This window comes from Adiantum capillus-veneris, chromosome 29 (genome assembly GCF_014529385.1).
Source record: "Adiantum capillus-veneris isolate H3 chromosome 29, ASM1452938v2, whole genome shotgun sequence".
Taxonomy (NCBI): Eukaryota; Viridiplantae; Streptophyta; class Polypodiopsida; order Polypodiales; family Pteridaceae; genus Adiantum; species Adiantum capillus-veneris.
This window is the reverse complement of record NC_140959.1, coordinates 135,238,804-135,251,926: the sequence shown is the minus strand read 5'-3', so window position 1 is coordinate 135,251,926 and position 13,123 is coordinate 135,238,804. Positions and strand designations below refer to the sequence as shown.

Below are 13,123 nucleotides of genomic sequence, written 5' to 3'. Positions count from 1 at the left end.
GGCCGGGTTCATTTGCACTCCTGCTGTTGACACAATGTGTCCCAAAAAATGTATCTCTGGTAGGAAAAATTCACTTTTCGTAGCATTAATCACTAATGTGTGATCTTGTAATGCCTGAAAGACTTGAAGCAGATGATCTCTGTGTTCTGCCTCATTCTTGGAGAAAACAATGATGTCGTCAAAGAAAGTGCCAACAAATAGCCTGTACTCTCGAAAAATCCTATCCATCATCCGGTTAAATGTCGCACGAGCATTGGTTAAGCCAAAAGGCATCACCAAAAACTCAAATAACCCAAAAGTCATCCGAAAAGCTGTCTTGTAGACATCTCCTGGCGCTATCCTAATCTGATGATATCCACTCTTCGTTGAGAGTGCTATAATCGATGCACATTCTCCAAGATCCGTCTTTCTTCAAAACCAACAACACTGGAGAGCAATATGGTGAAGTACTAGGCTGGACAAGACCCTTTTCCAAGAGGTCTTTCACTGGGTTCATAATCTTTTCATTTTGTACTCGGCTCACACGATAAGGTGGCCGATTCGGTGGCGTGCTTCCAGATATCAGATCAATGGTATGATCTTCAGGCCCTCTCAAAAGCAATCGGCATGAGCGTGGAGAAAAAAATCTTGGCGTTCTTTTCTTCAGTTCAAAACATATTCAACCTTTATCCATCGTTCAGTTCTCCCAAAAGAATGAGTAAGAAAACTGAAGTTCATCAAGTACAATCTCTAAGCCCTTCATTTATCAAAGTCGCTTTCTCGGCCGGTAGTCAACCACGGCGTAGTTCTTGTGGTACCAAGGGATCCCGAGTAGAACGTCACTCGCGTGCCCTGAACACCCCTGTCATTGCAAACGAAGTTTGCCAATGCTCGGTGTAATGGCAACATCCCATCCGGGTGCCAGTCGAACTACCTCCGCCTGTGGCGTCAGTCTGTCGGACGTAGTTCCAAATCGAGCCGCCAATTCCAAGTGAAAAGAAGTTGGCCTTGGCTCCTTCAAAAGAGCTTCCTGATCCTTCACTTTGCCCCGAAAGCGGCAAAGTTTGTACTTTCATTCATTAGATTCGGTGCAGGTCCCACGCCATGTGGTACCAGTTTTGGTTTTCTATCTGCCTTTTCTGCCACATTCCTCGGCTGCTCTCGAACTCTCAGACTTGTCGTCGTCTTTATCATTCTGTTCTTTCTGTGCCTTATCAGGGCACTTTGCGGAAATATGTCCATGTTCCCCGCATCCAAAGCACTTCCCCTCTCTGATGAAGCGAGCTCTCTCCTCAGGAGTAAGCTTGGGTCGTGCATCCTTTTTTTTTTCTCTGGGTTGCTCTTTTTCATTCTACTTTCATTCCCAGAAGTCTGTTCGGCTCGTTGTGTCATGGCCTCATCTGTGGGGTAGGTCAGACTGCCAGAGTGAATGACAAAGCCCCGCTTCGCATGACTCATCAACTCCTGAACAGAAGCTGACTTCTGTTCCAAGCAGTGATTTCGGATCTCTGTAGGTAGACCCAAGGTAAACCGCTCAATCTGTTCTCTGAACGAGATCTTTCACAATAAGAATTCACTGTATCGCTCTTGGTCATCCGGAGATGGTTCCAAGCAGCTCGTATATCTCGCTCAAACTCTTAAGTCAACCAAGAAGAAATAAAAAGCCTCTTGAATTTCAGCCATGTAACTGGCACTGTCTTGCTTAATAGAAGCGTGGACCACCAAGTACGAGCATTCCCCTTAAAGTAAGAGGCAGCTCTCCGAATCTTGGAGTGCTCTGAATAGCATCCTCCCGCGAAAGCGATGTCAAACTGTTGTATAAAAGACAAAGCCTTCGAAGCATCTGAGTATCCTGAAAAGTATCAAACTTGATCGAGTGGACACCTTCCTTAAACTCTCGGACTTTCTTGCTTTTATCTTCGAGAAAGTCATACTGGTTGGCTTTGTAAAAATTCTTCTTGTTCGCATAAAACTTTCCGTCATCGGAATCTGAGCTGTCTGTAGACGAGTCCTCAGTAGAACTGCCAGTGTCTGGGCGAGATTTAGCCTTCTTTGCCTTTCTCTTGCCCTTTCCAAAGCGTTGCTTCTTGCTTCGCTTTTTACCTTTTCTGTCTTCTTCGCTCGAATCTGAGCTGCTAGAAGAACTGTCAGAAGAAGAAGAAGAAGAACTGGGTAGGTCTTCAAACTTGACGCGTTTCTTCAATTTCTTTGCCTTGTCAAATGTCGACCGACGACCCAAATATCCCGGGAAGTCAGTGTCTTTCTTCTACTTTTTGCCGTGCTTTTTGGCTTTCTTTTGCGTGTCAAAAAGCTGAGCAATCCGTGCATCAACCACGTTCTCCAGTTCCTTCTCCGTATATTTCTTGGAGGCAGAAGGTTTCTTGAGAGCGGGTTTCGGGAGTGGTGTTGTGGTTCTCTGCCACTCCATCTGTACCTCTTCCAAAGAGGTCTGGTTCATATATTTTGCCATCTTCGGGTCCTTGGCAAAATTGAGCATCATCTTTGTTGCATCGCCGATCAACTGGGGACGCTCTATCTCTCGCCGCTCCGCCTAAGTAGGCCAAGGCGGGCCGTACTCTCTGCCGGAATCTTCCTTGTGATCCCTGCCCGCATCTCCAAATGCAGAGGGAGTCGACTGATCATTGCCTGAAGCCGTAGGTGCCGCGGAAAAAAAAAAATTCGGGGATCGGATTTCCCGTAAAAGAGAAATTGGCTGTGCTCTGATACCACTGTAACAGACTTGGACACTCCAAGTCAAGAATCAACCGCGACAGCACCAAATAACCACTTCAAAACAATTCACAGATCACAATAGATTTGCACTGGCCCGGCGGAGTTCCGTGCCTAGAGATATTGGCCCCAAAGACTGGCGCCCCTTTCGGTATTTCTTTTTATATTAATCAATCATCAAAGTACAAAAGAGCGGTTAGGGTTTCACTCTCAGACTCTGTGTCCAGATGCCCTGAGAAGTGAGGCCCTCACCACTAATTTAAAGGTTACAAGGGATGCCCAAAAGCAGAGCCCCAAAAGCTTCAAATCAAAAGCAATTGCTCTCTCTCTCTCACAGAGAGTCAAAACATGAAAGCAAAAGCATTCTCTCTCTCTTTCTCATTTAAGTAGAGAAAAAGCGAAATTTGCGTCGCTCATCATTTTCCACAAAAAAAAAAAAAATAGCCTCCGCGATTTCCGAAAATTAGGGTTTCTGGCAGAAATTAGGGTTTGCAGGAATTTTAGGGTTTCTGGCAGAAATTAGGGTTTCTGCTGTCCGCCACGTCATCACTTTGTGACAGCGGGGGGGGGGGGGGGGTGTTAGCACTTGGTAGCATTTTGGTGGGAGGGATTGGCAACACTTGTATCAAGAGAGAGGGGATTTAGTGTAGCATTTTGGGAATTAGCACTATGTGAAGAAGCCATGTCTACACCTTGACTCCAATGGACGCCACACACTTACGCTAGTAGAAATCTCCGTGTCTATGAGTTACCTCTACAGAACGCACTTTTAGGCTCACTATCTCTCTCTATCTCTCTCTGTCACCATGGTTGCCACCTCGCCGAAGATAAGGTTACTGTAAATATTGCTTTAAATCAATTTCCCCTCACACCCCAAGGGGTTTTATGATTTATCACCTGCGTCATTCTCTCTCTCTCTACAAGCCACCCATTCTTTGCTTAGTTTTTTGCTTGGCTCACATCGACCAACTTAGGACCCCATAGTATATATCTTTGTTTTGTACTGTTGTTAGGTTATTTTGTTACTCTAACTTTTTATCAGATCCACCACTAGGTAACTTTCGGGTCTCATAGGTCACTATGGCCGTTTGAAGATGTTAATATAACATTTCATTTCATTTTCTCTCTCTCTCTCTCTCTCTCTCTCTCTCTCTCTCTCTCTCTCTCTCTCTCTCTCTCTCTCTCTCTCTCTCTCTCTCTCTCTCTCTCTCTCTCTCTCTCTCTCTCTCTCCGAGAGCTCGACTGATGCGCAGACTGCAGGAGATGGGGGTGCCCACAGTGTTGATTTGGGGGATTATGGCTTTATACAGATCAGTGATGGGACATGTACGCACCCCAGAGGGGATATCTGACTTAGTTCACTCCACTATCGGGGTGAAACAGGGTTGCCCATTGTCTCCTACTCTATTTGGTATGTATGTTGATGAGGTGTCTGATTACATTGACAGAGAGGGTGATAGAGGTGCCCAGCTGGCAGGGACGTGGATCCCATTGTTGTTATATGCTGATGATATTGTCTTGATCTCTGACTCACCAGAGGGTATGCAGCGACAGTTGGATGCATTACACAGTTTTGCAGAGGATAGTGGATTGTCTGTAAACCTTGGTAAAACCAAGGTCATGGTGTTTAACACCACACCGCAGTGGATCAGGAGATCGGCACCGACCTTCACGTATGGTCAAGAGGTTGTGGAGTATACAGATGCATACACTTACCTTGGGATAGTCTTCACTGGGCCGAGGTTTTCTTTGAGGAGAGCAGCAGAGACTAGACTGACCAGAGCTTATGCGGCCTTGGGAGGCTTGGAGAGGATGTGTTCGCAGGTTCAGTTCCAGGAACCTCGGACAAAGTTATGGCTCTTTGATACTTTAGTAGCCTCAGCTATGATGTATGGGGTACAGGTATGGGGACCTTCTGTAGGCCAGGATGGTTGGAGACGTATGGAGAGGCCCTTGGTATCTATGATCTCCCGATTGATTAGAGCCAAGGCCTCCGTACCTCACGCGATCATTCGAGCAGAGCTAGCTGCCCCCCCCATGGAGATTGAGGCGCTTACCAGATCAGTGTCCTTTGTGCAAAGCCTATGGGATACTACTAGAGACAGATATGCTAGACTGGCCCTTGAGTCTTCCAGACAGTTAGCTCTACAGGGGGACACTTCATGCTGGTATGCACAGATGACTTCATGGTTTCAGACGCATGGCTTCACCATGGACAGGTTGCCCCCTTTCCAGTATTCTCTTCAGGCACCCTCGCTGTCTCTTACACGGGTGGAGATCACTAGACTCATTCGTCAGGACCTGATCCAGCTCGACACCAGGAGGACATGGATAGAGCCGCCTCAGGAGTTGAGCACGAAGATGGCTTTCTATAGAGAGCATCTTCTCCACCTCACAGGAGATGGGTTTGTGATTCGACCCAGCTACATGGACACACATATGTCTCATGGTTTGCGTTGTGCCATTGGTCAGATACGCACATCCTCACATCAGCTCGAGATTGAGACTGGTAGATTCAGAGGGATACCAGCAGACAGCAGGATATGCCGATTATGCCAGAGAGAGCCAGAGACAGAGTTGCACTACATATGTCATTGCACAGTGTTCTATGAGATACGGGGGCGTTTCCACTGCTTATTCAGAGAGGGTTTTGGTCCTCTATCTAGGGTCATGAGTTATGAGGATCAGAGATGTCTTGGACTATATCTACTTGAGTTACACAGGTATAGAGACACTTTACTGGGGAGAGCTAGAGAGAGGCAGTCCCAGAGACACATTACAGATTTCTTTTCACTAGATATGGGACAGCCAGAGGAGCAGCCACCACTGCAGAGCTCGTCCCACACTCATTCGACCACTACTGGCACTCTCATCGACCGAGCATTGGAGCTACAGAGATACAGACGACCGCGACTGAGGAGAGGAGCTACACAGCATCGACGGAGACTACAACAGAAGATTCGAGCCATACTCTCTCGACATCCAGAGTGCAGATGAGGATGGATCCTCACCATTTCTTCCATCTTTGTTTCACACACTGTTACATCCAGTTTACCGGGTACCTATTGTATCAGCTGCTACACCCACGTAGTTTTAGATTGTAGTAGTAGTAGTAGTATTTTGTTCCACTTCTAGTTCTTTTCTAGTTCTTTTGTACCCAGACATGGTATTAGATTCACTATTTTGTAACTGATTGGTCTCATAGGTCATTTTGGCCTTTTGAAGACGTTAATATAACATTTCATAACATTTCTCTCTCTCTCTCTCTCTCTCTCTCTCTCTCTCTCTCTCTCTCTCTCTCTCTCTCTCTCTCTCTCTCTCTCTCTCTCTCTCTCTCTCTCTGTGTGTGTGTGTGTGTGTGTGTGTGTGTGCGCGCGCGCGCGCGCAGAATTTTGTGTTATTTCAAATCACCGTTGTCCGCATCCTAGCCGCTCAAAGCTAGGTGGTGCCCCCTGTTTATTTCGCCGTGGCCGGATCGGCGTTTGAGGCCGTCGGGGTCTGTGTCAGAAGCAGAGCAGGGCCACAGGGTTCTACCTTGTTGGAGCAATATAAAGAAGTACCAAGAGGGGCGTCACAATTTCGAGCCATGCAGTTTGGGAGTGGAACTCCGCCACTCCCGTCTCGTGTAAATTCTCTCTCTTTCAGTTCAATTCTTTGAAGTATTAAACGTCTGTTTAGTCTGTTCTTTTCAATTGACACGTTGTGCCATCCCATTACACTCGCCGGTTTCATGATAACAATCCATTACTAATGGAAGTCTCTCCCAACCATGTGGCACTGCAGTATGTATAACAAAGGGTTCCATACAATGGCTGGCGAAGCCTCTCCTCTAGGCAAACTACGACGCAATGCAGCAATCATGGATCAAAGTAATACAAACCGGTTCTCCTGGCCACAATCCAGACCAACACTGCACATCTTTGTGGAAACCTATCTAGTCAAGTGCCAAGGGATGCCAGTTGTGAATGTAAGTCTCTACTTTTTCATCAAAAGCTCCTTTCGGGACTCGGACTTCTTTTAAAAGAGACCTCAAACATGAGCTTCCCCACTAGTGCTTTGCTCTAACAAGCAAGGCCTCTGATGACCTTGTTGCATGTCGGATGCCCATCCCAATCGGATCAAAGAAAGTTCCTAATACGGTGCTGGAGCTGGCTCATAGGAGCTAGAGAAAAGTCAAGATTAGGCCATGCCACTTTGTCACATGTCAGCTCCCGGACCAAAGAAAGGTCCTAATAAGCTGTTGAAGCTGGCTCATGAAGGCCATGCCACCTTGTTGCGTGCAGGTCCCCATCTCCATCGGACCAAAGTAAGCTCCTAATAATATGTTAAAGCTTTGTCGCATGTAAGCAACCCATCCCAATCAGAAGAAAGAAATTTCCTGATAAACTGTCGGAGCTAGTTCATATAGAGCTCGAGAAGAGCCAAGACGAGGTGACGTAGAAACATCGTCATCAAGAGAACCTTGTTACCACCACCACCTTTGCACCAAGGAAAACCAAGCACAGCTTCAAGAAAGAAGCTTCCTTTGGTGGCCGAGGAGAAGCGGTGAAATCTACTGCTTAATGGGAGAGACCAAGGCACATTTAGCTTCCTTTGGTGGCCGAGGAGAAGCGGTGAAATCTACTGCTTAATGGGAGAGACTAAGGCACATTTGGCAGCCTAGCAGTAAACTGGGCTCAAGGAAGGAGCCCTCTGAAGAGGGAGAACTGCTGTTAAAAAATGCAAAACTCTCGTGCCGATTGATTAGTCCTCTTGAAGCCATAAAAAAGGAATAAAGTGCATGCTGGCTCTATTGTAGATTGGTTGAGAATGAAAGTAGTCTTTGTATTAGTCCTGAGTTTTGGCAGAAGCATTAACTTCAAGTTGCCTCTTATTGCTGGCAAGTGCATGCCACATAAACACCTCAAATTATATCAATTGCACCCTCAGGCTGAATATTATGACGAAACAGTGAACCTTTACAGAAGCAATGTGATATGACATTTTACACGTGGTGGTTCTCGATTCAATGCTGCAGTTGTAGAGCTAATGTTGCAAACATCAAAAAAATCACACCTTTATTAGGATGCCAGAACATTTAAAGTGCTCACCTTTATCAATTCAAGAGTATCTCCAGAATCTGATAGATGTACAATGTGAATGTGGGCACCTTCGGCTAAGCTACCAATGGCCGTGTCACTGGCTAGATTTACTAACTGTTTAACAGCCTCCTTCTCCCTGCACAAGGGATCCAAATACAAAAAATTACAAGAACACAGATGACATACGCATCGAGATTTAGCGGTTACTCAATTGTTGATCTTTAAATGCCTGATCAAAAATGAATTTGCACCATATTGCTGCAAGTGTGGTTAGGCATGACAGTCATATCGAGTAAAGTAACATTTTCCTGCCTGCTTCCGCTTGATCACAAATGACATTGCCATGTCAATGTTCAATGATCATACTATCAACAGAGCTAATCAAAGTTAAGCTGGATCAATCTCAAAATCATTAAATAAAGTTGTGAGACATCCAAAGTACATATTATGACTATGACAAGGGAAAGGGTGGTTTTTTGCTTATTACATAAGTATAAATGCAGCCAAGTTCAACCTCTCTGTTTGGCGAAAATAATTCAACCTGTCATAAAGAGTAAAGAGAAAGAGTTTTGTAGTATTTCTGATGCACTCACTTGTCAATCAGGTTTGCACCCAATTGCATATGCAACCTTGGTGACTAGTTGCAGCCCAACTGGCAACTTTACAAGCCAGGTGTTATTGCTGCTACACCTGGTTTCACTATTTTGGCAGAAATTATTGTAATACAACTCAAGGGCGGCACAGACCTCAATGGTAAATTGAAAACTATTAAACATGATTAGAAGAAATGTAGCCAGGTAATAACGAGGCTCTGGCCCTGATCGTTCAGCTCCAAATGAACTGCACCTTCCTGATGTTGTGACACCTGATGACTTTTACTTCTTAATTAATAACATAGCCTGACTGTATGCGTAATCATTTCCACCATATTGTAGATCTGAACATCCAGCATATAATGCTGTATCACTACAGATACTCTTGGACTTTTTGGAAATTATTTGTCTTGCAAAAGAGACAGGATACAACATTGCTTATTCAAGACCAATGAGCAATGGATCCTTGAATAGTTTTGTAGGAAACTAACTTGGGAAGGAGCGTGGACATTATGAATAAAGTGTTGGAGCTCTTTAAAACTTGAAAGGATGTTAGCTATAATAGCACTCTCAAAATATTCAAATCTTACGTTACCATGTTGAAGGTCTCGTCTTTAGGTAAGTTGAGTATTTCTTTCTTTGTTCTGGGCTAAATTCTACATTGTCCAATGGTTGAGGAACTTCAGCATGTACCAATAAAGGTCGTTTATACTTTGCTAAAACTGGAAGAGCGGCCTGTAGAAGGAGATGCCTGAGTAACAATTCAAGCTTGAATCATGCTCAAAAAAAGAATTAGTGTTCATAGAAAAAACCTTTAAATGGTTTTTGTCTGTCATTGGAAAGTCATTAATTCCTGAGGGGCACATAAAAGACTCCACAAACCAAACAAGAAATTAGATATAAACCAGCTCCTGATATAAAACTGAAATAGGTCTTTTACACAAATCTGACAAGTAACAGGGTCCTAGGAATGTACAAATAAGAATTCAAGATAGCCTCACCTTCAAACCAAGAGCACCAGCTTCTAGGAGCTCAGTCAACGCTGATCTATTAAAAGCATTTTCAGGAGTTAATCCACCCCAAAACCCTGCACACCATAGCAAGTGAGAGCTTCACATCCAGAAAATTTTTATGAAGGCATGAACATTTCAATTTTCAGTGCCACCTTGGCTGATGACGTTGCTTCTCACAAGAATCCAATTCTCGTAGAGAGAGAAAGAGGAAAGAGAGAGAGAGAGAGAGAGAGAGAGAGAGAGAGAGAGAGAGAGAGAGAGAGAGAGAAATGAAATGAAATGAAATGATATATTAACGTCTACAAGAGGCCAAAATGACCTATGAGACCAACTGATTACAATGATGAGTCTAGTACCAAGTCTGGGTACAAACAAGAAAACTACAAACAAAGAACTGATAGGAGTGCTACCGACTCCTATGGGTGGCTGGTAGGCTGAGCAATGGTATCACCATAAAGGTACAAAGTGGGGATAAGTGTCACCATGATACAATATAACAGTAGCATGAAGCCTATCCCGATCGACATTCTGGGTGTCGTGCTAGAATCCTGTGGATCCTCTGCCGCAATCTCCGCCGGTGCTGCGTGGCTCCCCTCCTCAGTCGCGGTCGTCTCGATCTCCCTAACTCTGTAGCTCGATCAATGAGAGTACCGCTGATGTGTGTATGGGTGGGAACCGAGCTCTCTGGTGGTGGTGTCCCCTCTGACTCTGTGGTACCCAGACTGAAGAAATCTGAGATGCGTCTCTGGGACTGTCTCTGTCTTTGCCCATTCAATAGAGCGTCTCTATGTCTCTGAATCTCAAGTAGGAATAATCCGAGACATCTTTGATCCTGATATCTCATGACTCTGTCTAACGAGTCAAAACCATCTCTGAATAGACAATGAAAGCGTCCCCGTATCTCATAGTAGACTGTGCAGCGACATATGTAGTGAAACTCTGTCTCTGGCTCTGCATGGCATAACTGACATATCCTACTGTCTGCTGGTATGCCTCTGAATCTACCTGTCTCAATCCCAAGCTGGTGTGAAGATGTGCGAATCTGGCCAATAGCACATCGTAACCTATGAGATAGATGTGTGTCCATGTAACTGGGCCGTGTGACAAATCCGTCTGTCGTGATTTGAAGAAGATGTTCTCTATAGAAAACCCTCTTCGTACCCAACTCCCGTGATGGTTCTATCCATGTCCTCTTGCTATCAAGCTGGATAAGATCCTGCCGAATGAGTCTAGTAGTCTCCATCCGTGTAAGAGCCAAGGATGGTGCATCAAGAGAATACTGGAAAGGGGGCAGCCTGTCCATGCTAAAACCATGCCTCTGAAACCATGAGCTCATTTGTGCATACCAACATGATGTATCTCCCTGTAGTGCCAGCTGTCTGGATGACTCGAGAGCAAGCCTGGCATACCTGTCCCTGGTGGTGTCCCATAAGCTGTGTACAAATGATACTGATCTGGTGAGTGCCTCAACCTCCATAGGTGGGGCAGCCAGCTCCGCTCGTATGATGTCATGTGGGACTGAGGCCTTGGCTCTAATCAGCCTAGAAATCATAGATATCAGGGGTCTCTCCATATTAGTCCATCCAGCACTGTCAATAGACGGTCCCCAAACCTGAACCGCGTAGTGCATAACTGAAGCGACCAAAGTATCGAAAAGCCAGAGCTTTGTTCGAGGTTCACACTGAAAATGGCAGCAGACACTAGATTGACTCGTGCCTATGCAGCCATAGGTGGTTTAGAGAGGATTTGTTCGCAAGTTCAGTTCCAGGTGGTTTAGAGAGAGAGAGAAATGAAATGTTATATTAACGTCTTCAAAAGGCCAGAGTGACCTATGAGACCAAACTGATACAAAAGTGGTGAATCTGTTACAATGTCTGAAAAGTGTGAAAGTGTGAAAATAAATGCGAAAAACTAAATACAAAGTATTAGATAAACTTCTTAGGAGCATTCTGGGTGTCTGGCTAGAATACTTCTAATCCTTTGTTGTAGTCTCCTCCGGTGAAGTGTGCTTCTACATCTCGGTCGTGGTCGTCTCGATTTTCTAAGCTCAATCGCCCTGTCAATGAGGGTGCCTTTGGTATGAATGTGGGTACTCCTTTGTGCTCGCTGCTGGCCTCTTGCTTCTCCTTCCATTCCTGCTTCTCTAGATCCGAAGAAATCTATGATCTGCCTCTGAGGCTGTAGTGCTCTTGTCTTCTCATTAGATTATCCCTGTGCCGATGTAGTTCCGATAGGTACAGGCCTAAGCACCTTTGATCTTGGTATTGCATGACTCTATCTAGAGGTCCAAAGCCTTCTTTGAATAGGCAATGGAAACGCCCACGTATCTCATAGTATACGGTGCAATGGCATATGTAGTGTAATTCTGTCTCCGGCTCCATTCTGCATAACTTGCAAATTCTGCTCTCAGGTAGGATTCCCCTAAATCTGCCAAATTCAATTCCCAGCTGGTGTGAGGATGTACGAATCTGACCAATAGCACATCTCAAACCATGAGACAGGTGGGTATCCATGTAGCTCGGGCAAATCACAAAACCATCTTCAGATAGCTGTAGGAAGTTTTCTTTGTAGTCGGCCATCTTCGTGCCCAATTCTTGTCTAGGGTCTACCCATGTTCTCTTAGTGTCTAACTGTATAAGATCCTGGCGGATGATTTTATTAATCTCCGTTCGTGTGATTGCCAGTGATAGAGCCTCAAGAGAGTATTGGAAGGGGGGTAATCTTTCCATACTGAACCCGTGTCTTTGAAACCACGAGGACAGTTGCGCATACCAACATGATGTATCTCCTTTCATTGCTAATTGTCGAGAGGATTCAAGGGCCGAGTATATCGGCAATTATTTGTATCCCATAAACCATGTATAAAGGACACTGATCTGGTAAGAGCTTCAATTTCTATCGGAGGGGCAGCTAGTTCCGCTCGGGTAATCGCGTGTGGTACGGAGGCCTTGGCTCTAATCATTCGGGAAATCATAGATACCAAAGGTCTCTCCATTGACTTCCAATTATCCTGATCCACAGATGGTCCCCAAATCCGGACCCCATAAAGCATAGCCGAAGCCACCACAGTATCAAAGAGCCAAAGTTTTGTTCGTGGTTCCTGAAACTGCACTTGTGAACACATCCTCTCCAACCCTCCCAAGGCCGCAGAGGCTCTCGACAATCTAGCATCTGCTGCTTTCTTAAGAGTAAACTTCGGTCCTGTAAATACCACACCAAGGTATGTGTATGCATCTGTGTACTCTACTGTATCCTGGCCATATGCAAATGTAGGTGCCGATCTCCTCCACGAGAGAGAGAGAGAGAGAGAGAGAGAGAGAGAGAGAGAGAGAGAGAGAGAGAGAGAGAGTAGCATAGAGGGAGAGAGGGGAATAAATAAATAAAAAACAAACAAACAAACTTGTGCCTCTCTTCTTCAGTCTTGTATCCCTCTCCCTCTCTTGTGGCGGCCCTTCGACCATGAGGAAGCAGAATGGCAAAGATGACCCGATGGAGGATGCAATCCAAAAATGCAAAGAAGAGTTGAGCAAGTCCATCAGCATGATCAACCGCCACCCCTAGGTACTATCAACATACTCGAAGCACACGTGGCAGCACAGGAAAGCACGATACATACACTCGAGGATCGCGTGAAGGCCCAAGATGAGGAAATCGCACTACTCAAGAAAGAGCTTGCAGAGGTGCGATCGCAAAATGTCCTCGAAGAGGGAGAGCTTCAACCCTCAGT

At 45.3% G+C, this 13,123-nt stretch overlaps 1 protein-coding gene across 1 annotated transcript in view; it reads right to left on the bottom strand.

Annotated features, from left to right (window-relative positions):
• The window catches only part of ALN (allantoinase), a 161,480-nt gene that overhangs the window by 73,544 nt on the left and 74,813 nt on the right, over positions 1-13,123 (bottom strand). The window contains exons 7-10 of the mRNA XM_086506256.1: positions 9,385-9,470; positions 9,196-9,255; positions 8,979-9,118; positions 7,800-7,926 (exon numbers count right to left, since the gene is read on the bottom strand). Coding sequence (XP_086362382.1) covers positions 7,800-7,926; positions 8,979-9,118; positions 9,196-9,255; positions 9,385-9,470 — 413 coding nt within the window. The remainder of the gene's footprint in view (positions 1-7,799; positions 7,927-8,978; positions 9,119-9,195; positions 9,256-9,384; positions 9,471-13,123) is intronic.